The sequence below is a fragment of the Pipistrellus hanaki genome, assembly GCF_964339955.1.
Source record: "Pipistrellus hanaki genome assembly, chromosome: 6".
NCBI lineage: Eukaryota > Metazoa > Chordata > Mammalia > Chiroptera > Vespertilionidae > Pipistrellus > Pipistrellus hanaki.
The window spans coordinates 18334339-18362058 of record NC_140508.1 but is presented as its reverse complement, the minus strand read 5'-3'; the positions used below and the strand labels follow the sequence as shown (position 1 = coordinate 18362058).

At 48.1% G+C, this 27720-nt stretch overlaps 1 protein-coding gene across 4 annotated transcripts in view; it reads left to right on the top strand.

Moving 5' to 3' along the window:
• The window catches only part of RIN2 (Ras and Rab interactor 2), a 201955-nt gene that overhangs the window by 148450 nt on the left and 25785 nt on the right, over positions 1 to 27720 (top strand). For all 4 annotated transcript variants that reach the window (XM_084887024.1, XM_084887025.1, XM_084887026.1 and 1 more), the window contains 5 exons: positions 6864 to 7056; positions 10978 to 11089; positions 14562 to 14634; positions 19840 to 19931; positions 22752 to 23924. In XM_084887024.1, coding sequence (XP_084743150.1) covers positions 6864 to 7056; positions 10978 to 11089; positions 14562 to 14634; positions 19840 to 19931; positions 22752 to 23924 — 1643 coding nt within the window. The remainder of the gene's footprint in view (positions 1 to 6863; positions 7057 to 10977; positions 11090 to 14561; positions 14635 to 19839; positions 19932 to 22751; positions 23925 to 27720) is intronic.

Genomic DNA, 27720 nt, shown 5'->3' with positions numbered 1-27720 from the left:
TCTCTCTCCCCCTCCCTCCTCCCTCCCTCCCTCTCTTCCTCTCTCCCTCCCTTTTTTTCTCCCTCCCTCCTTCTCTTCCTCTCTGAAATCAATAAAAGTATATTTTTAAAAATAAATAAATAAAAAGTATATTTAGTAAGCCAGTCATGAAAAGACAAACACTGTATGATTCCTCTTATATAAGGTTCTTAGAGCAGTCAAAATCACAGAGACGGAAACTGGAATGGTGGCTGCCTGGAATGGGAGGAGGAGGAGGGAATGCAGAGTTATCTGTAATAATAAAAGGGTAATATGCCAATTAGACCAGATGTCCTTCCAGACGAAGCCTGAGCTGCGAGGGAAGCCGGTGCCAGCAGCCACAAGAGTGAAGGCCCACTCTTGCATGAATTTTGTATATTGGGCCACTAGTTGTTTAGTAAGTTTAAAGTTTCAGTTTTGCAAGAGGCACAGATCTGGAAATGAATGGTAGCGATGGCTGTACAATAATACGATTATGTGTGATACCCCCCAACTGTATACTTAAAATGGTTAAGGTGGAAAATTGGGAGGGAAAGTAAATTTAATATCTCCATCATACACTACCAATACAAGTAACTATTAAAATAAGTCCTGGACATTCAAATAAAAACCATGCTCTCGTGTACTGCCTTGGTGTATGCAACACTCTTTGAGAAATGCTGTCAATTTTTAATAGCATCGAGAAGTTATAAAATATTATAATTAACCTACAAACCTTCTTCACCTTGTAGCAGAACTGCAGCTCTTTCTGTTAGGAAGACAGGCAATGTGATGAAACTTAGCCATAATTAGGTCCTAGGCCAGTGGTCGGCAAACTCATCAGTCTACAGAGCCAAATAACAACAGTACAACAATTGCAATTTCTTTTGAGAGCCAAATTTTTTAAACTTATACTACTTCTAATACCACTTCTTCAAAAGAGACTCACCCATGCCATGGTATTTTGTGGAAGAGCCACACTCAAGGGGCCAAAGAGCCACATGTGGCTCGAGAGCCGCAGTTTGCCGACCAGGATCCTAGGCAAAAACAACTTGGAACCCTGGGCTCCGCTTTTGTTGTTTATTTTTGTTTTGTTTTGTTGTTTTATTGATGCAGTTAACATCCTGTTGACAATAATTAGCCCCATCCTTTGTCTTGATTCATTCTATGGCTGTTTATTAGGCATTTACTGTGTAAACAAGGGAAAACTATTGGTCTTCTTACAAGTCTGGTCCGCCCACTGGGGACCTTCAGGGAACCAGCCCTCAGGCTGAGGAGCACTGAGTCTTCCCTAAGCATTATCCGGGACACTTTTCTGGAAATCCAGGTACAGCCTGGGAAGGTAAGACTGGGGCGGGGGGCTGCCACTCATTCCTTCAGATTCCAAATCTAAGGCAGCTTGTGGCTTACTACTCAGTCCTGCATCCAGCACTGGGATTGGCCTGGCAGGAGCAGGCGGCACAAGCAGGGATGTCCTCCCAAGGAGAGAATTCCCTTCCACACCTTTGTAAAGCCTGATATTGGAGACCAAGGTGGTGCCGGGGCCAGGCATGGGCAGCAGGGAAGGAGACAAGGGCCAGGCCACATGCATTTTAGGAGGCTGTGATACGCTGCCTTCCACCCAGTTCTGCTGACTCAGCCAGCCAGCCGTCGCCAGGTGACTCATTTACAGAGCCCATTAACTCCGCAAGTAGGAACAAAACAGACTAAGAAGGCAGTTCGCAATCTACCAGATTCCAGGGCAGATGGGTTCGTGCTTGTGCTAAGTACCCACACTCGCACACGCACACACAGAGGGAGCCCGAGAAGCGTGGCACGAGGTTTCGGGGAGCATTCCTGGATCAGAGGCCCCTTCCACCTGATTCGGTTCCAAGAGGCCTTGCCATTCATTCTGTGAGAGGTTTCCAGAGGATGTTCATGAACTGTACCAGCCTCTTTGGTTGAACTGTTATCAGACAGTCTGCTGTAGACAGGAACATTCTTAGTAGGCAGTCTGCTGTAGACGGGAACGTTTTTAGTACACTTTAAATGCTTAATTGAAACCAGTCGTATCCTTCAAAACTAATCTAGTGCATCGTATCAGGGCCGTGGATACAAATTGCCCATTTAAAATATATAATTGTTCAGCTAAGGAAGGTGTGTTTTTCACTCACGTGGAGGTCTGGGGGCCCTACTCGTCCAGTCCCGGTGCCCTAAGGTTGAGCACAGAGCCATCCAGAGCCTGTGCCAGTGCTGAGACCTTATACATGGACGTATACCAGCCTTGTTGATAGTAAGGACTTGGCATTTTGCTTTATATCTTAGTTCTCTTAAGCTTTATTTTGGCTATTCACCAAGAGAGGATTTTTATATTCTTATACATATTATCTACATGTGACATTCTTACATAGAAAATATGTTGACTATTTATTACATCAGTGTGTTTTTGTTTTCGTTTTTTTTCATAGAAACAACCCGATATCAAAGTTTTATGTGTTTGACGTATCGCTTTGTCAATTGTCATTCATTTAAAAAACCACACTGGGCGGTAGAGTCAAAGGCTGTGTTGTTTGGGATGGAGCCTGGGGAGAGGGGGTGCTGGACTGAGAGGGGCAATGGAGCTTCCTGGGTACCTGGTCTCGAGAAGCTGCGTTGGGATTATAACTTTCTATTAATCTCCTCAGCTTCTGTGTTAGGTGGAGTTCCCTAAACGCAGCGCCTGAGGTGGGGAGGGATTCCTGGGCGGTGATCTACTGAGGGGGGCTCAGGAGCGGTGTGTGCGGGGCTGAGGGATACAGGTCGGAACGGGAGGAAACCAGGCAGAGAACTGGGGCCCGCTCCAGTCTAGCCTCAGCCTTTGCACAGGGAGCTCTGAGTGTGCATAGCACCCAGAGTTGTCCTCCCCGTAGGCGAGAAGACCACTCCCCTACACCCTGTGTCATTAGCAGTGCCCCCGCTCCCTGGAAGAGGGTAACTTCCCAGGAATGTTCAAGAAAAAGGGGCAGCAGGGACATGGGTGCCCGATCTGATACAGGGGGGCTGGGCAGGGCACCATCAGCATTCACTACAGGTTCAGCATTTCCTTCATTAGCTCTTTCCTGGAGGTTGTGCTTTAGGCTGGCTGATAAAAGCCAATTTGTTCTGTAATAGTAGGCCATAAACATCAAAGACTAGCTAGCTGAGTAAAGGCGTTGGCTTAGTCATTGGCAAAGACGAGGCCTAATTTATGGTAGCTCCTTTATGATGCCCCATGAATCTTATTTACCAGCTGCCCGTGGAGGCCCCAGCTTTTTAGGCTGAGGTCAGTTGTCAGAACAGAGTTTTTAGCTTCTTGAAACAACTGAGGTGTCAAGGGATGTATCTTCCGAAGGAAGGAAAGCTGTCAACATGTTTACTCTCAGCGCACCTGGGTGTCAGGATTGCTGTTTAGAGGTTGCAGAATTTGGTCTTGGTAAAATATCGACAACTACAGACAGCATAAAGTGTTATTTTAATTGGGTTGTGAGTTCTTTCTGTGCCATGTTACTGCCCCCTCCTCCCCCTAACACACACACACCCCTAATGTGCCCTAACCTGTTTGGCTCAGTGGATAAAGCGTCGGCCTGCGGACTGAAAGGTCCTGGGTTCAATTCCGGGCAAGGGCATGTACCTTGGTTGCAAGCACATCCCCAGTAGGGGTTGTGCAGGAGGCAGCTGATCGATGTTTCTCTCTCTCATTGATGTTTCTTACTCTCTATCCCTCTCCCTTCCTCTCTGCAAAAAATCAATAAAATATATTTTAAAAACAACAACACCTAATTGGATCTGAGTTCCAGTGCACATTTTGCATTTAGGTCTCATGCAAGTGCTCCTCAGGCTGGCAACGTCACCCAGGTCTTGGTGGAAATGCAGAGTCCCAGGCCCACCCCAACCCTGCAGGATTGAAACCAGGAAACTGTGGTTTAACAAACCCCAGGTGATGCTAATGTAGGTTCAAGAGTTAGTCCAAAGCAGTGGTTGTAAACTTGGCTGCATGTCAGGGTTGTCTGGGGAACTTGAAAAAATTCTGATGCTTGCACCCTACCCGATGTGTCTGATTTATTTGATCTGGGTGAAGTCTGGCCATCAAAATTGTTTTAAGCTCCCCAGGCGATTTTAATAATAGACAGTCAGGGTTGAAAACTGCTGGTCCAAAATCTCCTCTTACCTTATGGGAAAGGAATTTTCACACCAGATTCATTTTGAAGAGTTTGTTCTTATTAGCTGCAAAGATTCACTTCAACACACCCTGGAATATCATATGCACGATGAGAAATGGCCCTTTCTTGTCAGATTCTCCCATCTGGAAACATGTAGCAGAGGTAAAGGGAAACGTTCACGTATTTGAGAGAAAGCTAAATGGAACTCTTGACATGAGTCTTTAGAGATGTAGAAAGTCAAAAAGGTGTAGGGGAGAAGTTAGGATGGGGTTTCTGGCCAGCCCACAGGCTATCCATTATGGGTTTCTACCCACTGGAGACCCCAAAATGATCACCTTGGATGGGCTTCGTCCACATTCGGTCTACCTTCCTCAGAGGGGAGAGGTCCACCTGGAGATAGCACACCTCCTACCCGCAGGCTCCCTTACATTTGGGACCATTGCTCATCTTTTTCAGTGTTGAGGTCTTCACCCAGACTACACACTTGGGGTTGGGGTTAGGGTTAGACATTTCAAGTCTGTGTGTACTCCAATCTGATCTTGGCCCTTCAGACATGATGGGTCAGGTCTGATGTTCCTGCTGGCTTGCTCCAGGACAGGAGCTGATGACAGGCTCATTGAGAGCCAGGGAAAGGGAGAGTTCTGAGTGTGGGGGAGGGGAAGAGACCCCCGAGCTGACAGACTTGGCTTGGAATTTCTATCTTCTCTCTCTCAGCAGAGCCCTGTCCTTGAGCAAGTCACTCAATCAGTCTGAGCCTCCCAGTCCTCTCTGTTTAAACTGGGATCCTAGTATCTTCCTTTCAGGGCTGTTGAGAGGAGTAAATGAGAAAATGTTTGCAAAGGGCCTGGCCCGGGGTAGACACCACATAGGTACAAGCTATCCTGTGTTCGTGATCTTATTCATTACAGCAGAGCTGGGTAAACACCAGACCACTTGAATTTCTATTTTTGCCGTCTCATGGCTGTTTATAACTCAGGACAGCTTGATAACTTCTTGGGCCTCAGTTTCCTCATTTGTAAAATGGGGACCAAATGCTCAATAACAGGATTAATGTTGGGGCCATAGGCAACCATGGAACTCATTGTGATTTTTTTTATTGAGCTTTCACTTGTATAACATACAATTCAAAATTTAATGTGAAGGATTCAGTGATTTTCAGTATATTCACACATCTCATTCCAGAACACTTTCATTTCATCAAAAGGAAACTCCATACTCATTTGTAATCACTACCCATCCTGCACCTCTTCCCAGTCCCGGGCAACCACTAATTTTTCTTTCAGTATATATTTGTCTATCTAGATATTTTATATACATGGAAACATAGAATATTAGGCCTTTTGTGTCTAAGGTTTTTCCTTCAGCATGATGTCTTCAAGATTCATCCATGTTGTAGCATGGATCAGTACTTTATTCATAAAAGGATGAATGAATATTATGCTGAAAAAAAGTATGGCTACTAGTATACCACATTTTATTTATATTCATTCATTACCTGATAGAAATTTGGGCTATTTCCACTTTATGGTGATTATGAATAATGTCAATATAATTTTATGAATAGCATAGCAACATACTGCTGTAAGGTTTCATTATAAATAATACTAGGGGCCCCGTACACAAATTCATGCACCTTGAAAGGGCACAGGGGTAAGTCTCAGCCCATTCTTCTTGCCCCCGCTCAGTCCCTCCTGCTGTGGCCCCTGGTCTCCTGTCTGCCGGCAGTCCCACTCCTGCCACCATTGTTGGCGCCCACCCGCTCGCACCTGCTCACAGTGCAGAGCTTTTGGGGCTGGCACCAGCAGCAGGTTCAAGTGGGGCCAGAGCCTGCAATGGGTGCGAGAGGCAGCTGCTGGCCCCAATAACCCCTCAGGAGCAGGAGGAGGTGGAGAAGCCTGAGGGGCAATCAGGGCTGGCAGCCACCGCTTGCACCTGCTGACGGCCCCAAGTGATTAGGGCTGGTGCTGGGCGCCAGCAGCAGGTGCAAGCACAGGGTGGACTGCAGCACACAGGAGCAAAGAATTTTCAGTAACCACCAGATTATAGCAATTGGCGACCCCACTCACCTGCTCCACCATCCCATCGTGGCTGATGGCCCCCATATTCTGCACTTTGCTGCCTGCTGCCAACGCCTGCCATGTTTCACGCGCACCCCCTGGTGGTCAGCGCATGTCATAGTGACTGGTTGTTCAGCTGTTCCACTATTAGTAATAAAATTCCTACCTGTGTGAAAAGAAATGAAATGCAATTCATTTGGACACAAAATGAATGTGCATGCATGTGAATGGTTTGTTTTTGCTTAGAGCATGCCATGGTCCTTCTTATGATATCGTCTCTTGAGCTTTAGAACTTCATGGTTCCCATGTGGAATTTAGTACTAAGGGGGTCTGTGCCCAAAGGAAGAAATGCTTTGTGCCAGAAGATAGACTAAACAGCATTTAGGATGTTTAGAACCTTTATAAAACTGGGTTAGAAAGAGAAGGTCTGTTGAGTGTTGTTGAGTATGCCGTTTAATATCGGGGCTACGGAGCGAAATATAACCGGGTGTTTGCCCTCAGGCTTCCGCTCTGGAGGGGAAGACAAGCAGGTGGTGGTGACAAGATGGGGTATGTGCTGTGGCAGGCCTCGCCTCTGAGGTTGCAGAACCGAGTCTGTGTCAGGGGAGCTGTGCCGCAGCCATTTGACCCCTGCCGACTCTCTCTCTCCTAGCATGGTGAGACACAAGGACGACGGCTGTCCCCAGGAAAAGGAAGTGAAGACCTGTGCCCGGGACTCCGGCTATGACAGCCTCTCCAGCAGGCTCAGCATTTTGGACCGGCTTCTGCACACCCACTCCATATGGCTGCAGCTGAATCTGAGCGAGGAGGAGGCGGCAGGAGTCCTGCAGTCCCAGCCCCCGGGGGTAAGACTCAGAGCCTCAAGGAGACAGGTTGAGGCAGGCAGCGCTGCCACATCCTTAAAGACAAAAAGACTTGGAGTTCTAGAAAGTTCTTTGCAGCCTGTATGGAATACGGTTCCCGGTGTGTACCTGGGTTGCAATGCAGGGAGATTCAGGTGGCAGCTCCCGGAGCCCTTCACAATGTGTCTTTCTCTCTCCGTCTGCTCAGTTACCCCCTGGAAGGGCAGGACTCGGCAGGACAGCGGGGCACCTCAGTCCTGAGGAGGGGCTGCTGCTCAGAGGCCCTGGGCCTGACTTCTTGAGACCAGACATTTAGGAAGAGCCTGGTTGGGAAGGAAGAGGAGGGGTGGTTGTCCCTGTTGTTTTAATTCATTCTGAGTCTGGGAACCCTGCCTAGGGCCCAACCATCTCACTGGGGACCTAACCTTCAAAAGTTCATTGTCCATAGACTTGTCTGCTCTGGCTGATGATGGTGAGTTTTCATGGGCTTCCTCAGTGGCTTTACGCATGAATCTAGGTCCAGTTCAGCTTGTTCACCTATTCCCTACTCAAGTCTCATCTCATCTGGATCAAGACCAGGCCACAACTCTATAGAACTTCCTTAAAAAATAGTTATTCAGTGATTGGCATAGCGTTTGCTGTCCAGTGTGGTAGCCACTTGCCTCGTGTGGCTATTTAAGTTTATATTTATTAAATTAAATTGAATTAAAAATTCAGTTCCGCCAAAACGGGTTTTGCTCAGTGGATAGAGCGTCAGTCTGCAGACTGAAGGGTCCCAGGTTCGATTCCGGTCAAGGGTATGCACATTGGTTGCAGGCACATCCCCGGTGGGGGGTGTGCAGGAGGCAGCTGGTAGATGTTTCTCTCTCATTGATGTTTCGGCTCTCTATCCCTCTCCCTTCCTCTCTGTAAAAAAATCAATGGAATATATTTAAAAAAAAAAAAAAACACACAAAAAAAACACAAACTCAGTTCCTCTGTTTACTAGCCACACTTGAAGTGCTTACTAGCCACAGGAGGCTACTATCTAGAATGGTGCAGAATATAGAACATTTCCATCATCACAGAAAGTTCTGCTGGACAGTGCTTGTATGCAATGCCTACTTCCAAAGGCAAGAATGACCACACTAAATAAAATAAGACTTAAAACCTCACCTGGCAAGAGCAAGACATTCAGAAGTAGGTGGAAAGACGAGGATAAAACTCCGTCAGTAACTGAGGGACGTTGTAACAATTGGGCAAGAAAATAAACTTCTGTGTTTCCTTTCAGCCAGAGCCTCTCTGTTACCACTTTTTGATTTATAAGTGAGTCTTTGTTTCTCATCTGACAGAAGGCAGACAGGACTAAGAACTCTGTTGGAACGCGCTCAGGATGTCAGGCGCGGCATTTGATCATCTTCGCAGAGTTCCTTGGCCGGCGCCCTGGGTTGCTGCCTCTGGTTTTGGTCTGTGTGATCAGAGCCCCCTTCTGTGAGACCCCCACCTGTGGGAGGTTGTGTTGTCTGCTCCTGCGTGTCTGCCAAAATGTCTGAAGAAGGTGGTGGCCCTGTTGCTAGGTAGCCATTCCCCTTCTGGTGTCAGGCACGTCCATTCCTGCTGAGACCTGGTGGGGAACAAGTCAGGCAGGATGTTGACTCTAGCCACCTACTTGGTCCCCGGCCAGGGCCCGCCTGGTGAGATGGGTAGGCTGAGGGCAGGCTGAGGACAGGCACAACATGCATCAGAAGAGGCCAGATGCGCTGGAAGAAGCTAGAATGCTGAAGAGCAGGGGAAGCAGGTGCGAGAGGGAGGTTTGAAAAGGCTAGCCATGGTGGCATGGGTCCTTGGGATGCCCACCATCCTTCCCTAATGTTCAGCTGAAGGCAGGCAGCTGCAGACTGTTTCTGTAAAGGGACAGAGTGTACGTATTTTGGGCTTTGTGGGCCATCCAGTCTTGGTCACAACCGCTCAAGTCCGCCGTGTAGTGCAGACGCAGCCGTAGACAGTATTGGAATGACTTGGAGCTGATATTTAAATCCATTTGGTCTGCTGGCCAGACTTCACTGAGCCCTGATCTCAGGTCACGGAGACTCAGGAAATGGGCCTAGAGGTTGTTCTCTCCCTGCCTCCAAGGCTCCCAGAGATCCCCACCTGCCTAAGGGACTATGTGACTTCCTTTCCACTCACCAACGGCTGCCTCTCACAGTATTTAGGGAACATCTTCAATTTTAGAGTGTCCTAAAGACCTGGACCCCCAGAACTGGCTTCTAGGCAAATTCCATGGCTACCTCCTCGTGGGTGCTAGAAGGAAAGAGAGAACTATTTGACTCCTTATCAAACACCCCATTCCCATAACATCCCCTTCAACCCCACCCACCCACCCCCAAAAATGATTCTTAGGAGCTATTGACTGGACATACAGACGGCAGTGAAGATTATGTGGAAAATATAAAGACTGTAGGGGAACGAGAGCACAGGGTTCAAATGCAGAGGAAGCAGGGAAGGGGTTAAGGAAACATCAATGTGGGACCCCTGAGAAGGGGCATGTGCTGCAGAAGGGAACCAGGCTCCGCCAGGCCACCCGTGCACACTCCACGGAGCACCCTTTTATTTTTAGTCTGAGCAGTGGTGCCCCTGTCCTCTCGGTTTTGAATTATACAGAGCACAGCCTGAAAAGGAGTAGATGGCATGCTTGCCTCTGCAGTGACGGAGGCCAGAAAGGTGTCCTGAGACATCAGTATGGGTTAAAGCATGTGCCCGAGGCCATCAGGACCTAGAGGGAGCAATGGAAAGTGACATGAGTCAGGAGTCAATGGACCATAAGCCGTGGTGTTGGCCGTGATGAACTTCAGAGCACACCTACCCGCCTTCCAATGGAGCCGTCATGGTTGGGCTCCAGTGGATTGTTGCCATGCCTGGTCTTGCCTTGTATTCCCATTTTCCAAGAGAAGGTAGAAATTCAGATTTTAATGTGAAAAACAAAAAAACAGAACACACACAAAAAAAAACTCCTGTCTTTTCATTGTTGACAACAAATTCAAATCTCTATCACAAATATACCCGTGAGCCAAATTAGTCGAGTGAACTCTCAATTCATCACTTGTATTGTTGCCCTGTTGCCTGTATTTAGAATCTAGGTTTCATCAACCAAGATACCCATATATGACCAAGCCAGAGACTGTGTCACCTGTAAACAGTCACCAAACTGAAAATGCTCGGCAGACTGAGGGAGCTCTTACCTCTTGGGGAAGGTTCTGTTGAAGGGAAAGTGGAATTCTGTGGAAGTTAGCTGTTAAGGAATTCATGGAAATCAGTTATCAAGGAACTAGTGCATGAAATTTGTGAAAGGGGGATGGCACGGGGGCGTGGGGGAGGCAGGGAGAGTTGTCCCTCACCCCGGCCTGCACCCTCTCCAATCTGGGATCCCTCTCGCAGTACAGGACTGCTGGCTCCTAACCGCTCACCTGCCTGCCTGCCTGATCACCCCAACCACTCTGCCTGCTGGACTGCTTGCTCCCAACTGCCCCCCCCCCCTTCTGCTGGCCTTCTCATCCCCAACTGCCCCACCTTGCTGGCCTGATCGCCCCCAACTGCCTCCCCCCTGCCAGCCTCATCACCCCCAACTACTCTCCCCTACTGGCCTGATCTCCCCTAACTGCCTCTGCCTCAGCCCCACCACCATGGCTTTGTCTGGAAGGATGTCCAGAAGGTCTCCCGGTCTGATTAGCATATTACCCTTTTATTAGTATAGGTAGATGCTTCATAGACTATGGCATGCTTGCTGCTGATCCCACCTTTCTTAGGGAGCAGAGTGTCCTGCATTAAACCTTGCAGTTAAGCTATAATGGGGAGCTCAATTTGTGGGTGTTGGAGGTATGAAAAATCATATGCCCAGGTTCCAACCTTCTAGATGTTTTCTAAGCTTGAATTTTTTCCCCCTCCTAGATTTTCCTGGTTCGTAAATCCACCAAAATGCAGAAGAAAGTCCTCTCCCTTCGCCTGCCCTGTGAATTTGGAACTCCACTCAAGGAATTTGCCATAAAGGAAAGCACATACAGTAAGTGGTCACTGGGTGGTTGGGTCCTGGTTGGCATGAGGGCCTCAGGCCTCGCAGACACGGGGAAAGAGGCTGTGCTTTGAGACAGGCAGTCGTGGGTCTGAGTCCTGCCATTGCCGTTGGTTCACTGAACGACTGGGTGGGTAACGTGCCCCGGGAACCTCAGTTTTCTTATCTGTAGAGTGGGCTGTGGTAACTTCAGAAAGTTAACAGTTCAGTTAAACAACCTATGTGCAAAGTGAGCAGCCTACTGCTCGGCATATGGCAGAGGCTCAGTAGAGTTTGGCTTCCTCACCCGCTTCCCGGTTAAGCACAGGATGGGTTTGGTGCCCAGGTTTGCTGATGACTAAGCTTCGGAACAGGCCGTCTTTTTATAGGATCAAACACTGAAACATGTTTCTGCACATCTCCGTGAATAATCCTTGAGTAGATATTTCCCTCCAGGCGATTGCTGTTCACTTTTCTGTGGAACGCAGCGAATCAGAGGCAGGATCCATCCCTTAGGAAAAAGTACTAAGTTTTGAGGGGAGAATGGCGTGTAGTATCATTGGTATGTCTCCCACGGTCCCTGGAAATGTGAAGTATCAGGGGGCCAAGTTTCAAATTTGAAAGGGGACAGAGTTCCCAGGTGCTGCCAGCCTCCAAGAAGGAGTGGAAGAGAGGTCTGCACCCCAAAGGGAAGGGCTTCGTTGACATCGCAGGTCAGAGGCTGAAGCATGGAGGCAGGAGGAGCACGTGGGGAGGCCCATGGACTGTTCCAATAGCGAGGCTGAGACCAGGGTTCTCACTTCTCCACTTGGACCCCAGTCTCTGCATCGGAAGAACCGGAAGGTACCACGGTCCATGTAAGGGCAGGTCTGGGATTTCCTTCAGACCGGCCTCCATCGTCTCACTAAGCCAAATGGCCTTTACCTGGGTCTGGAGGAGACATTGGCAGCAGAAACGAAACTTCCCAACCTCTGTGTGACCGGCCTCAAGTTCAGCAAGGCCCTGCGATGTTTTTCCTCCAGGGCTCACAAGGTCACTGGTGCCAGGGAAGAACGTCCACGTGCAGGCACAGGAGTACTCATTAAACCCGGTGAATGATTAGTAGTTTATTTACATGAGGAGGTAATCAGAGCATATATTTCAAGCCTCCCATTTTAAAGTTAATGAATTAAACACTAGGTGAACAAGGCAGTGCTGAATTGGCTTTTGGAAGTCTGCCAGCCAAGAACTTGTTTTTAAGTATCTTCTAATATTAACCATGATAAGTTAGTCTGGAAACCCCTTTAGTGACTTTCTTGATGTTCATCTGAAGTCCCTCCCAGCTAAAAGTTTCCCTCTTTTGTCAAGACCTCTGTCACTTCCTTATTCCTTTCAAGGGGACCTTTAGTGGTTGAAAGAGCTATTTATGCACAAAGCACTAAGGTAGCCGTAACTAGTGAACACAGGCCTTGGTCCCACTGTGATGGCCCCTCCCAGGTCCTATTTTCTCTTCGAATTGAGGTGGATTGGAAGAGGAAGGACTTGTTATAAAAACAGGTACCTGTTTTTGGGGGTTTTTTTTGTAACATTTAGAAGATGTGGTTTAATAATACATACCACCTTATTTTTGTATAGATTGTTTTCACATAGATTACTCCATTTTTTAAAATTTCAGTTCCCACTACTACCCTTCTGGGAGACAATGAAAGTATTACTGTTGTGTGCCAAGCCAGGTTTGGTGAGCCTGAGAGGGGGCGGTGAAGGATTGAGAAAAGACAGACAAGAGAATGAAAGCTGGGTTCTTGGTGGGACGCTGTTCTCTCTGATGGAGAGCTAGCGACGGCACCACAGCTTGTAAGCTGAGTCTTTATTTTATAGCCATATTCCCCGAGGCAAAGTAAGAGCGTGGTCAAGATGTTTACAATGTTCCAATCTACTCAATTACATGCACCTGAACTCTATCAGGCCCACATCACTCAGACACTTGGGGCCACGTGTTCGGACCATAGGTTCAAGCTTACAACTATAGCTGTTAGCTGTAATTGTGCTGGGAGGGCTCTGCCCTCCAAGCTGGGACTTACACGTGGCAATGAGAGGACTGTGCCCTCCCATTAGTCTGAGGCTTGAACTTGTCCAAATGCTGTTGCTCCTCTCCACACTGTTGTCCATTTTATAGATGAGAAAACCAAGGCTCAGAGATGTTAACCTCCCCCAAATGGCCCCCTCTTATTTAATTCACTAAGTTGTGGTGAGAGTGTGTGTTTCTGTGGGTCTCTGTTGTGATATATTTGGTGTGTTTTGGCTGCCGCAGAAATACTAAGCAAAATAACACAACACAAGCAAATTATAGGCAAATTATAGGCAAAATAAATGAGGATATGGAGTGTTATAAAAGGAAGAAAACCTTGCCCTAGCCGGTTTGACTCACTGGATATAGTGTTGGCCTGGGGACTGAAGGGTCCCAGGCTCAATGTACCTTGGTTACAGGCACATCCCCAGTAGGGGGTGTGCAGGAGGCAGTTGGTCGATGTTTCTAACTCTATCCCTCTCCCTTACTCTCCGTAAAAAAAATCAATAAAGTATATTTAAAAAAACAAAAAAAAAACAAAAAGGAAGAAAACCTCATTTGATTGAGGAAATGAGAAATATTCCCAAAGCTAAGGATGTCTGGAATGTTTTGGGAAGAATGACTGCATGAGTGGTACCCCAGCCAACATGGTGTGAGGCGTGGTTGGCAAACACATGAACATTTGAAGTCCACCCACAGGCCGTCCCATCACCCGGAAGACGTACAGATGGCCCCCTTATCTTGCCAGACATCTCTTTTCCGTTAGGAATCTTGTGCACTTGGTGGTGGCGGTGGTGAGAGGGGGAGTTCTGTGTAAGTGGGTTTTAGAATTTTTCACACTGAATTCAAACAGAAGCTGACTCCTGGACATCTTGTGTTGTCTCCAAGCTTTGTGCTCCCTCTGCCTTGCGTCTTTACCAGAGCTGGCCTGTTGAGGCAAAGAGGAATGTAACCCAGGAGGTCTACCTCAGGAGGGTCAAGGGCAGTGAGGAACTTGGTATTCCCCAAGCCCTGTCACATGCTGATGGCCTTTCTCTCCACCCAGACTGGCCCCTTCTCCCTGCCCAACTTTGTATTCTGAATTTGAGAGAGAGAGAGAGAGAGAGAGAGAGAGAGAGAGAGAGAGAGAGAGTGAGTTGTGCAATTGGAGCATGTGCTGGTCTGTTTACCAGGATTGGAGCCTGTGGCTCCGAGTGAGTCAGGGACCGCGTTTCCAAGCCGTCCACTCCGCCCTGGCCTGTTTCCGGCTGGCGTGCACCCTCCTCACAGCTGGTTCCGATAAGCGCACAGTAGTTGTCTAAGAGCGCCGGGCGCTGGGATGGTCCCGTACACTGGGATGGTCCCGTACACGCAGCAGGCAGCAGTGCAGGGGCGGCCTCTCTTTCCCAGAACATGCACAGGGACACTCAGCCGGTTTCCCAAATCTCTCTTTTCCAGCCTTTTCCCTGGAAGGCTCAGGAATCAGCTTTGCGGATTTATTCCGGCTCATTGCTTTCTACTGCATCAGCAGGTAAGGCCTCTTCGCTTATCATCTCCAACACCTGCTGGGTATGCAACAGAATTGGCCCGAGTTTCTTGATTCAAACAGGGCAGAGGGATCTGTCAGGCTTACACCTATTCGATGTCCCTGGAAGGATTATCCACTGGAATAAAATGGTCACCAAGCCCGCAGTACCAGGCCTAAGACCCAGATCATGGCTCTGCCCCCCCCCCCCCCCCCCCCCAGATGTGAAATCTCGCTCATTAGTATGATTATGTTCCCAAGCTGCTCCCATGGCACCTTTTACGGAGACCCACCCAGCAGGGGAAACACACTCATGCATATACACTAAGGTGACCAGACGTCCCGCTTTTGGTGGGACAGTCCCAATGTTTAGCAATTTGTCCCACATCCCGAGGCATTTTAAAACAGTCCCAGTTTTAATTAAAATCTGTTTTTAAAACGCCGCGGGACAAATTGTTAAATATCGGCACTGTCCCGCCAAACGCGGGACGTCTGGTCATCTTAATATACACACATGCACACCTACACATACATGCACACACACGGAGAAAGGGGCCAGTCACATTGAAAGGTCCTTGATAACTTTTCTGAAAACTCTTCAAGGAGTGCCGTTCATTCTGAAAGCCTGGGTTCCTTACACCAGCCTGCACACGGTGCATCACCGTCCTTCGGGGCCGCTGGGTGCTCATGTCCTTTTCCTCATTAAAGCGACGGTCTCAGTCGATGTGACGTTAAGCCAAACACCACAACGTTAACCAGCGTCTGGAGCAGGGGTCCTCAAACTTTTTAAAGTGGGGGCCAGATCACGGTCCCTCAGAGAGCTGGAGGGCCGGACTATATGAACTACTAATTCCTACTGTAACACCTCGGCTGCGCTCACTGCCCAAAAAACCTGGCGGGCAGGATCAGACTCCTCTGCAGGCCGCATGTGGCCCGCGGGCCGTAGTTTGAAGACCCCTGGTCTGAAGGGTGGGAGTTGTGCAAGACCTTCTCTTCTTCACTTTCTAGCCATACCAGCTTTTCAGACCAAGTGCTTTTCCAGCGATACAGCACCCTCCTCTTTATCTGATGGGACAAGTGCCCCTCTGAGCTCACCTGGCCTCCTGTGCCCTCCTGTGTCTGTTGCAGCTGGAAGAGTGGTGACAGGCATGCACTGCTTACTCATGGTTGTTTTCAAAGATCACTTCTCGCAGCCTCTCTGAGGCCAAGAAGCTTACCTGGGACTGGCTTATTTTGTGTGAATTTAAGGGTCAGGCTAAATTTAAGGGTCAGAGACTAAGTACCTGTTGGACTTAGGCCAGTGGTCGCCAAATTCATTAGTCAACAGAGCCAAATAGCAACAGATTGAAATTTCTTTTGAGAGCCAACTTTTTTAAACTTAAATTCTTCTGACACCACTTCTTCGAAATAGACTCGCCCAGGTTGTGGTATTTTGTGGAAGAGCCACACTCAAGGGGCCAAAGAGCCGCATGGGGCTCGCAAGCCACAGTTTGCCGACCACAGGACTCGGCCTTTCAGGGGCAGGTACTAAGTTCTTTGCTCCTGGAGGTCACCAGGCCAGGGGAAGCCACACAACCGAGGGCCTGAGGATGGGGAGGCCGTTTTGGAGGGGTACTCTGTGCTGCAGGGAGAAGCAGGGGCTTCACCTAGAATTGGACCAGAGCCCTGTGAGGGTCCCCGAGAGGACAAAACCTGCCAAGGTGTGGGCAGGAGCCTCCGCCGTCCCCAGGGGACCACACCTGGTCTGGCTGGAGGCAGACCGGGCCCTGGGAGTGATTGTCAACACTACCAGGCTGGGTAGAGGTGAAGTTGACCAGTAGCTAGTCTTCATAGTTTGCTTGTTGGTGACTGCTTTGTTGTGAAAGATTGTTACACCTATACACCAGGATTGGGCAGCTGCACACGAAAGATACCATCTCTCCCCTCAGTGTTCACAATAGACTGGAATGCCTGCTGTCCAGGCCTATTCCATGATTGAAGGAGAACAGAAAGTCTTTTCTAAACTACAAGGCATTATGGGAATGAATATAATAAGGTGCTTAGAGAAACATCCCAGCGTTGACATTTTGTGATGAGGGAGACCCAAGATTCACTTCCTTATTCATTTCAAGATGCAAAGGTTATTGATGTTTTTGTTTCTCCTTTTCATCACATTACTCATTTACTTACATCTGTTTTCTTCATTGATTTGATCCAGTCTTACCAACATTTTTGCAATGTTCTAGTTGGTTGTTAGTACCTGAACATATTCAGGTAGAGACGGTGGCTGGACTGTCAGCTCTGGCATTCACACAGACCATATATGCACGTAATACACTGGATGAGAGAATTCATGGATCAGTAAGCATGTGATTTGCCGCACCGGGAGGGCACATGGAAAAGCATGGCTGAGAATACAATTAGCGGTGCACAGCATGGCCAGCGGTGCCTCGTGGCTCTCTGGGGGTTAGTGTCATCGGTGCAGTGTAGAGCACTGCCTGGCAAACTTGTGCCAGAACCACCAGGAATCTTGTTAGAGTGTAGCCTCTGACTGCGGGGGTCTGCGGCCACGCCTGGGAGTTCATTTCCAACAAGCGCCCAGGGGATGAGGCCCAGGCTGCTGGTCTGAGCCTGCACTTTGAGTAGCAAGGGGTTAGAGGAAATAATTATCATGATTAATTGTTAAGTATCATTGTCATTTCAGGAGCTTTCTGTATCTATGCAAGATACCATTTATGCATTAGCTCTAATCCTCATTGTAACCACATTCAATTAACCAGGAGCAAATAATGGATTTGAACTCAGTCTTGCCTTGATACCAAAGCCCATATTTTCGCACTAACCAGCCCAGATCCACAGACTTGGGCTCCAACTCTTCGTCCCACATCAGCTCTGTGAGTGGGTATAGGGGCCTGTTCATCTACCTTATCCTGTGCTCCTGACCTGTGGGACGAGGGACATGTAACTTTCCTCCCAGGGTGTGTGTGGGCCCCACAGAGGTAAGGTGCTCGGTTCAATGCAAACGTAGGTAGTCAGTGAAGTTATTTAGTTGTCTCCCCTTTAGAAATATGACATGCATAGAGCAAAGTTAAGATGAAAAGAAAGCCTTGGGTGAAATGTTTATACTTAAGATGGCTTTATTTTGTCTTTTATACAAGGTTTAGAACCAGGGCCCCTTTACTTAACAGTGTGTAGATGAGAAGGAAGTGCCCCGTGTGTGTGTGTGTGTGTGTGTGTGAGAGAGAGAGAGAGAGAGAGAACCTGTGAGCATGTGCTTATGTGCTTGGAGGAGATGCTGTGCTGGGCACTGGCTGGCACAGTGGGAGAGGACTCATGTACAACATCTAATTTTCTAGTAGATCAAAGCCTAAAACCACCCATTAGCAAATGGCAGGTGTTGTTTCCTGTCATCTGTGTCATTAAGAAAAAACAAAACAGTCATGTGATATTTAAGCTCAAGGTCCTGCATTGGGCAAGGTTTAAAATAAACATAGATTGCTTGTGTTGTATGTGGCTTTTCTCCCCCAAATTGCCTAATGGAAGCAGATATTAAGTTGGTACGGCCATAAAAACATATATTCCCATGGCACCTAGGCATTACAAAGTCCTGGTTCCCACTGATCTTTATGTAAGATTATAATCAGGGTCATTGTGTCTCCCAGGGTCAGGCAGCAGCTGTTACAGATGCTGCCGTCCCCTGAGGCTCCACCTGCTTCCTCTAGAACAGATGCAAGGTGACAAGTAGAAGGAGGTCCTCACAGCAATGGGGGGCAGGTGAAGGGGTCTTCTGGAAGCAGGACGTGACCCAGGCTAGACGCTCCAGGAAACAGGAGCCTCCCGACTGCCAACTTGTAGCATTAAAAAAAAAAAATCTTTATTGTTGAAAGTATTACATATGTTCCCTTTTCCCCCATTGACCCCTTCTAGCCTGCCCCGACGCCTAGCATTTTTACTAGCAGTGTGTTAGAACCCTCGTGACACTAGACATTTACTTACGTTTAGTCCTTCTCATTGACCTTTCTAATGTGTTATTCATTGTCAGCAGCTTCAAGGGTTCCAAAATTCTCAGTCCTCCGGATTTAATCCGACGCAGCCAAGAATGTTGCCTCATCTTATAGTAAACAACACATTTTTTGGTGTAGTTATGCTCTTCAATGGAAATTTTCAGGGCATCCTGTATAGACAACACACAAGCAGAAGCTCCAAGTGTTGTCCCTCACTCCCCCCACCCCCCAGCCATGATGGCCCCGGGCTGTTCTTCACACAGGCCACAACCTCTCCCACCCTGGGGCCTGTGCACCTGCTGCTCCCTCTGCCTAGGAAGTTCTTTTCCTCACGTTTACTCCCTGGCCACCTCTAGATCTTCAACCAAATGCTATCTGCTCCTGGGGCCGACCCTGGCCAGCTCTCACACGTGAACACTCTTCATTGTGCCCCTTTTGCACTTTGTTTTTATCTAGGGCACACATCCCCTTCTGGTAGCTTCTATCAATTGCATGATGGTTTATTGCCTGTTGGTGTCCACTTACATGAAGCTCCGTGCAGGTGGGGACTTTTGTCTGTTTTTTTTTTTTCCCCACCACCTGGAACAGGGTCTGGCACATCATAGATGACTATAAACATGTGTTGAATTAATGAATTCATTATAAAACCAATGTCACCACTGAAAAAAAATAACACCATTGTATTGAACATTCATCCATTCAGTTATTCAAAACACACTTTCTCCCTGTCTGTTGTAGGTGAGGCATGGTGCTGAGCCCTGTGAAGAACGCACCAATGCTTAGAGTATGGCCCTACCCCTTATACACTGGGTTCCTGTGTACTCCCCTAAAACACAGAAGAACTTTTATGTCAATATTCATTGAGAATCTGCCACCTACAAGGCAATGGGACAATAAATGTTGGTTTCAAATTGCACATTCCTGCCCTGGCATTTGGGATCCAACATTCAAGCATCTAGTAAATTAGTATTAATGTTTTATGTCTATGAGAGATCCACCGACGTATTCAGCAGTTCCGATATTAACCCTAGGTACATTGTAACTAACCAGGAAGGAATTCTGGTCCTGAGGGTGTTAGCACAGGCAGAAGTTTTCTGGTTAAGCATGATTTGATGTCTACTTAGTACACTTAAAATAGCTTAAGCTAAAATATGTCTAGGATGGAAATAAAAGTAAGAGATAGGAACATGACATGCAATTACAAATACTCTCTTTCCTGAAAAATTAGGGACGTTCTGCCGTTCACCTTGAAGTTGCCTTATGCCATCTCCACGGCCAAGACGGAGGCTCAGCTTGAAGAACTAGCCCAGCTGGGACTAAGTAAGTGGGGGCCCCTGCCCAGGTCCCTTGAAAATAACTCCATGGAGCAGAGTCCATGTGGGGCTGGCTGAATATACATCAAAGAGTAATCCCGATCTCCACCCCAATACTTCAGATCCAAAAGGTTGCTGAATCACCTCTTCTGAGAGTCTTTTCCTAAATCAGAGGTTGCACCAATCCGCCAAGGCCCGAGCTGAGTTTGTCTGGGTAACAACAACCTCCACGGCCCCTAAATGTCCTGATCTAACGCACACTTCTGCAGGGTGTCATCTCCCTCCTCTCTGGGGCATCTCGCTGGGGAAAGGCAGTGCCTGACAGAAAGGGAAACCGGTTTGATGCTAGAGGAACCACAGACATCGATGGCACTCCTGGCAGCACAGGCGTCTGGAGTGACATCTTTCACGCTTCCTCTCTTGTTCGGTTCCAGTCCTGGTGTTCTGGGCCACATCCCTTAGCCGCCAGGCATCCTTGCTCTGGCCGGCACTTGCTCCTCCTCCGGCCTCTTGGATGCCTGTAAACCCAACACCATGCTGCTGGACGGGGGTTGACAGCGGATCCGTTCACCCAGTTTCACTTCTTTGTCCCACTGTCCTGGGGATTTCATGTGGGCATAACTTTTACAAAACCTTTCCCTCCTAGATGAGAAGGGAAAATTCTCTTAAGATTAGAGGGCTTCCGTCTGCTGATAAACAACCGGGCCGTAGTCTTTGAATGGAAGCTTGCAACTCGGAAGGGCAGGCGCTGGGATTCCTAAGGCCTAAGACACTATATTTGGCCCAGTAAATAGATGTGCTGGCCCCTTGGCATATTTTTCTATTAATATAAACTTGTTTTGAAGCCGATGTCACTGCCAAGGGAGCCTGCATCATTAGAAGAGAAGCCCAGAGGTAGATTCAGATTCTGTTCTGCCACCCCGATTGCTCCAAAAGGATTGCCCAGCGTGTCCGAAGCCTGGCCCTGGGCAGTTGGGTAGTAGGATTGGAAAATAGAATCCTGCTAACAGTACCAGGGCTGTATAAATGTCCCCGTGGAAAAGCTGTGCCATCTCCTGCAAACTGAGTTTTACACACCTTTAGAGTTTGTTTGAAACAGTTCCTAAATTTAAGTTAATAATATCACCAGCTAGACAATAGGCCCCTGGAAGACATCCATCGATAGGGATCAGTTTTCTCTTGTGGTGTCTGTCCCCATAGCTCCTGGCTCAGGGCTCCGCGTGCAGTGTTTGCTTTGTACTGACGCAGAAGGACTGAAGGGTCAGGGACAGGAGCAGTGCCCTGCAAAGAAAAAGGCAAACATGGCTTGTGTTGGCCCTGGCTGGCCGTCGGAGCAGTTCCACCGAGACCCAGACTGGCCCATAGAAACACATATGAGGCCAGCCAGAGTGTAATTTTTAATTTCCTAGGAGCCGCATTAAAGAAAATGTAAAGGGCATAGGTGAAATTAATTTTTATAATTTATTTGATGAAAGATACCTGGGAATGTTATTTCAGCATATAGTCACTACTAAAGCATTCATGAAACATTTGACATCCTTCTTCTCATACTAAGTATGTATTTTCTCCTTACAACATATTTCTGTTTAGGCACTAAGTTGTCAACAGAAATACATGATGTGTGTTTAGATTTCATTACATTTGTGGTGGAAAAAATAGATTCACATACCCAATTTCTAAGCCTGCTTAGCAGTTTTCCAGGAACTGAATTGAGCTTTAAGTAACATTAAATAAAAGTGAAAGCTGAGTTTCTCTGTGGCAGGAGCTGGGTATCAATAGATAACTGACTGGTGGCTGTCGTGTTGGACAGCTCAGAACCAGAGGGAAGGGAAGGAAGGATACGAGAAAGCAGGTGTCACAAGCCCCTATGTCGGGCGTGTTTCCGTCACAGACGAGGCAGGGCGGGTGCTCCCAGTAGCAGTCTCTCCCCGCTCCCCATGACCAGCCATTCTGGGCCCACAAGAAAGAAACACATTTTAAGCAAGCACAGCAAGGCAAAGCTAGAGAGAGAGAATGGACTACTCCAGATGGAAATTATAACAGACAGCACTGCCTCCTTTCTGGAGTGGTATGGAAAACTGAGACCCATCTGGAAAAGTGTTACTGCAATAGGCAACGTGCCCTGCTCCAAAGCGTGTTGAATGTGTATAGCTCTGGTTGAGGAGGTTATAGGATTTGGGGCGGATGGGCAGCAAACCACAAAGATACACAGTTGAGCTTGGACTTAACATTTGCATAAGTTTGCTGTCCTCGGTTTTTTTTTTGCTGATGGGACCCATGAGTATATTTTTCTTCCTTTTGGGGTTTTAATGCTGAACACGTAAAACCCCAAGCGGGTTGTGTAACATCCCTCAGGCCCAGCTGCCGCTCCTGCCATTAAAGGGGAAGTGCCCGTCCTCGGTGGAGGGCATCCCAGGAGAAGGGGGTGGTTGGGGAGGGTGCTGTGGCTTGGTTTTTTTGTAAAGTTGGGGAGCCCCATATGGCCTTTTCCAAGCTTCTGCTGTAAAAAACAAACACTGTAGATCGGGTTCTTTTCTCCTCACCTGTGAGGAGGCTGGGCTTTGGCCAAATCAGGTCTCAAGGGCTTTGAAGGTGAAAACCCCTGAGGCCTGCTGAGCCCACAGCTGGGCCCACAGCATTTCTACCCTCCCAGTAAGGGAATGCAGGTAAAGCACACAAAACAGAAACAAAACAAACAGAAAAAAACAAACGAAGTGTTTCTTTCCCCTTCAACTGTCATGAAAATGTGCTGCTTTATTTTATTTGTGAAGGAATGACCCCAGTGTACTGTATTTACATTCTTGTGTTCACTGATAATGACTTTCAGATTTCTGGAGCTCTCCAGCTGACAACAAACCCCCAAACCCTCCACCTCCCCATAGGCCTCCCTCCACTGAAGGCGTTTGCCCTGCCTCCCGCCAGCTCTGCCTTATAAATGGAGTGCATTCTATCAAAACCAGGACGCCTTCGGAGCTGGAGTGCAGCCAGACCAACGGAGCCCTGTGTTTCATTAATCCCCTTTTCTTGAAAGTGCACAGCCAGGACCTCAGCGGAGGCCCGAAGCGGCCCTGCACCAGGACTCCCAACGCGAATGGCACCGCCGAGAGGCCTCGGTCCCCCCCACCCAGGCCCCCGCCGCCCGCTATTAATAGTCTGCACACAAGCCCTCAGCTGTCCGGGACCGAAACCCGGGCGAGCATGCCAGAAACAGTCAACCATCACAAACATGGGAACGTAGCTCTGCTTGGAACGAAACCAACCCCCATCCCTCCACCCCGGCTGAAGAAGCAGGCTTCTTTTCTGCAGGCGGGAGGAGGCGGCGCAAAGACCTTGACCGGCAGCCAGCCCGACGGGGACGGGGATCGGGAGTTGCTGCTGCCGCCGCAGGAGGAGCCGGAGCCCAGCGCAGCTGGCAGCCCAGGTGGCGCCCCGCCTGCCGAGGCCCCGGGGGATTGCACAAGGGCCCTGCCCGCCTGCTCTGAATCACGGCCCCCGTGGCATGGAGGAGGCAGACAGAGGCTCAGCGACATGAGCATTTCCACTTCCTCCTCCGACTCGCTCGAGTTCGACCGCAGCATGCCCCTGTTTGGCTACGAGGCGGACACCAACAGCAGCCTGGAGGAGGACTACGAGGAGGAGAGCGATCAGGAGACCATGGCCCCCCCCATCAAGTCCAAAACGAAGAGGAACAGCTCCTTCGTGCTGCCCAAGCTCTTCAAGTCCCAGCTCCGCAAGATGAGTGGCGTGTTCAGCTCCTTCATGACCCCCGAGAAGCGCATGGTCCGCCGGATCTCCGAGCTGTCCCGGGACAAGTGCACCTACTTCGGCTGCCTGGTGCAGGACTACGTGAGCTTCCTGCAGGAGAACAAGGAGTGCCATGTGTCCAGCACGGACCTGCTGCAGACCATCCGGCAGTTCATGACCCAGGTGAAGAACTACCTGTCGCAGAGCTCGGAGCTGGACCCCCCCATTGAGTCTCTGATCCCCGAAGACCAAATAGGTAAGCACCCACTTTGCCTTTATGGATTAGGCACATCTCTGGTAACAGTAACCTCGTAGGGCCGTGCATTCTGTGAAGGAAGACTTCTCTGGGAGTTCAAAACATCAGCATGCTCCGCCTCACCCGCCCCGATTTGAGTGCAAACTTAGCTCCTGAAAGCAGACTTCACAGGGCTGCTGCCAGTCAGGCTGGGAAAGTGGGAGCCGCTGGTGGTTCTGTCCGGGGATCGAGTTTGCTCTCTGAGCGTCGGGTTGCCGGCTGACTTTGTGCAGTGAGTGTGACAGGACTGCTGAGGGTTTTCTGAAAGGGTCTCTCTGCAGGCTGTGCACGCACAGAAAGTTGTGTTTGCTGCCTTCAGGGGCGGGGGCAGTGGGCATTCGTTCGGGTTTGCTTTGCTTGGAAAGAACTTTTTACTGAGGTGTCGCTTACGTTCAAAAAAGCGCGGAGGTGACAGGGTGCAGCCGGCTCGGCAAGTAGAACTTGACCAGCATCCAGAAGACCTCCCCACCCTGTCACCCTGGTCCCCAAAGGGTAACCAGCCCGCTGGCTTCTGATCTTACAGAATTCAGTGACAAGCACCGTTTTGGAGTAAGGCGGGGGGAGGCAGTGCGGGGGGGAATAGTTTATTTTGTGTTCCTTTAAAAAAATAAGTAACAGTCTGGAGGTCACATGAAAGGTGTTTTCTCCGAAGTCAAGGGGAAATACTTTCTTTATAACCTCATTGAAGGGCTAAATTGGTGCTCCTTTGGCCAAGGAAAATTTGAACTTGGCAGGCAGTCTTTTTTCCAGGGTGAGTGTTGAAGGCTTTTTTTTTTTTTTAGAAGGTTGAGTCTCAAAGACTAATTTCAGAAACCCCATTCACTGGGCAGCAACAGCCAAAATAGCTCTCAGACTCTTCCAGGCAGCTCATAAAGCTCAACACAAGACTCTTCTTTCTGATTGGGGCTGTTTGTGGAAAGTAGTACACAGTATATGGTAAGGAGTAGTTCTCTCTCTCTCTCTCTCTTTCTCGAGTTTCAGCAGTTCTTTGATTTTCTCACAACAGAATCAAAGCCTTGTTTGTTTTTCTGTGGGTGGAGCCTGGGTCCTTGAGGCGTGGTTAGAGCTGAAGACAGAGAGGATGGGAGGATTGTGCCCTGGTGTTGTGTCTCAGAATCGGAAAAGGCTGCAAGGAGAATCAAAATAGCCACACAGACCACCTCTTCCTCCCGTCCCACCGGATCCTGCTTCTCGGTGGGAGACCAGCTCAGGCGTAATAGCATAATAAGGACCCAGAACCGACACAAAAAGCTTCCTCTGAGGCGGCCCACGGGGAGAGCCAGGCAGGCGCTGATGTCAGCCCTGAGGTATGTGGCAGGCATCACCACCCAGCCAGCCCACAGAGACAGGCTCCGAGGGGACAGGGCCTTCCCTCCCTTCCCTGCTGATGGTGTAAGCACCAGCCCGAGTGCTGGTCACCAGAAGCTCTTCTTCCAGCTTGTTTTTGTTCTTTTAATTCTCACCTGAGGATCTGTGTGTGTGTTTTCAAGTTGATTTTTTAGAGAGAGAGGGAGGGAGAGAAAGAGAGCAACGTTGATGTGAGAGAGAAACATCGATCGGTTGCCTCCTGCATGCATCTTGACTGGGGATGGAACCTAAAGTCTAGGTATGTGACCTGACAGGAAATGGCACCTGCATCCTTTTGGTGTACTTGCTCTTGGAGTGCCGGACCCCATTTTCTCCAAAAATTAAATATACACTTTGCTACTTCAGAAATATGCAGCTTTAAATTTAAAATCTAAGGTCCTGCCCTGACTGGTTTTGCTCAGTGGATAGAACGTTGGCCTGCGGACTGAAAGGTCCCAGGTTCGATTCCAGTCAAGGGCATGTACCCTGGTTGCAGGCACATCCCCAGTAGGGGGTGTGCAAGAGGCAGCTGATCAATGTTTCTCTCTCATCTGTGTTTCTAACTCTCTATCCTTCTCCCTTCCTCTCTGTGGAAAAATCAATAATATATATATATATATATTTTAAATTACAAAATAAAATAAATAAAATAAAATCTAAGGTCCTATACAAGAAGGGAAGCTGACATCTATGGAGCCCCTAATTTGAGCCGGGTGGCCTAATCAGGTGATCTCAGTGAGTCCTGGCCTCACCCGGGAAGCAGGCGTGGGCACCATCCCTGTGGAGTAGAGAAAGGTGGGGATTTGCCAGTTGGAGTCCTTTGTCCTGAGGTCATACCAGCTAGTAACCTTGGCAGGTGCATCATTGAACTTCCTTATCAGGTTCAAAGTCCAGGTTTTTCTACATACCCCCTTGCGGCTGCCTATGTTCATATTTTCTCATCAGAAATTAAGGAGGATTGAAAAAAATATAAAGCACATTGTACATCTAAAACTAATACGTTGTTATATGTCAATTACATCTCCATTAAAAATTAAGAAAACATTTACATTAAGAAAGAAATTAAGGGAATTGGAATAGAAGCTGACCCTTTGTTGAGGCAGCTCAGACTAAGGCAGCTGACCCTTTGTGGAGATGTAGGTGTAACCAACTTAAGCTTTGCTATGATTTTTTTATTATTATTATTGGTTTATTTGTTTGGGTTTTTAAAGCTTTTGCATTCGGGGTTGCAGGCTTGATCCCCAGTAGGAGGCGTGCAGTTGGCAGTGAATGGTTCTCTCTCATCATTGATGTTTCTATCTCTCTCTCCCTCTCCCTTTCTCTGTGAAATCTATAAAAATATATATTTTTTTTAAAAAATAAAGCTTTTGTCAAAACCAGTTTGGCTCAGTGGATAGAGCGTCGGCCTGCGGACTGAAAGGTCCCAGGTTTGATTCCTGTCAAGAGCATGTACCTTGGTTGAGGGCACATCCCCAGTAGGGGATGTGCAGGAGGCAGCTGATCTATATTTCTCTCTCATCAATGTTTCTAACTCTCTATCCCTCTCCTTTCCTCTCTGTAAAAAAAAGTCCATAAAATATATTTTAATAAATAAATAAATAAATAAATAAATAAATAAATAAAGCTTTTGCATTAAAACAGGTTACTTCACCTCTGCTGCTTCCCCAGGGATCATCATTCTGTTTTGAAAGTCCAGTGAATATGCTGGGCCTTTTAAAAAATATATTCTATTGATTTTTTACAGAGAGGAAGAGAGAGTTAGAAACATCGATGAGAGAGAATCATTGATCAGCTGCCTCTTGCACACCCCCAACTGAGGATGTGCCCGTAACGAAGGTACATGCCCTTGTCCGGAATCGAACCTGGACCTTTCAGTCCGCAGGCCGATGCTCTATCCACTGAGCCAAACTGGTTTCAGCATATGCTGGGCTTTTGAAAGTAAGAGGAAGGTATACCAAGCAGAGGTTAACCTAAAAAACTGGTTACCAGCCCAACTGGAGGGAAGGAGGTGACCTAATTATTAGAAAGCCAATCCCCTTACATGCCAATCCCCTTATTAGGACTGACAAGAAAATGGACTTAGTCTAGTTGTCTATTTTGATCTATTTATAAGTGAAAGGCTCACTAGTTTACTTCAGGCTTCTTAATAAATTGATTCCTTTGAGCCTAATAACCAAGTCAAAGTTGGCACATTTGTTTAAGTATTGTTTGTGGTTTGCATATTTATGAATGGAGGCCAAGATATATAAAGTGCCATGCAGAGCGTTATACTACTGGTAAGTAGGGGAGTCTGGGTTCAAGCCAGGTCTTCTCTCTCTGTTGTCTGCTCATTCTCACCACATCTCACTTCCTGGGTGGAAGTAGTCTCAGCTGGGTTGCCATCCCTAGAATCCCAAGCCTCAAATTTGTT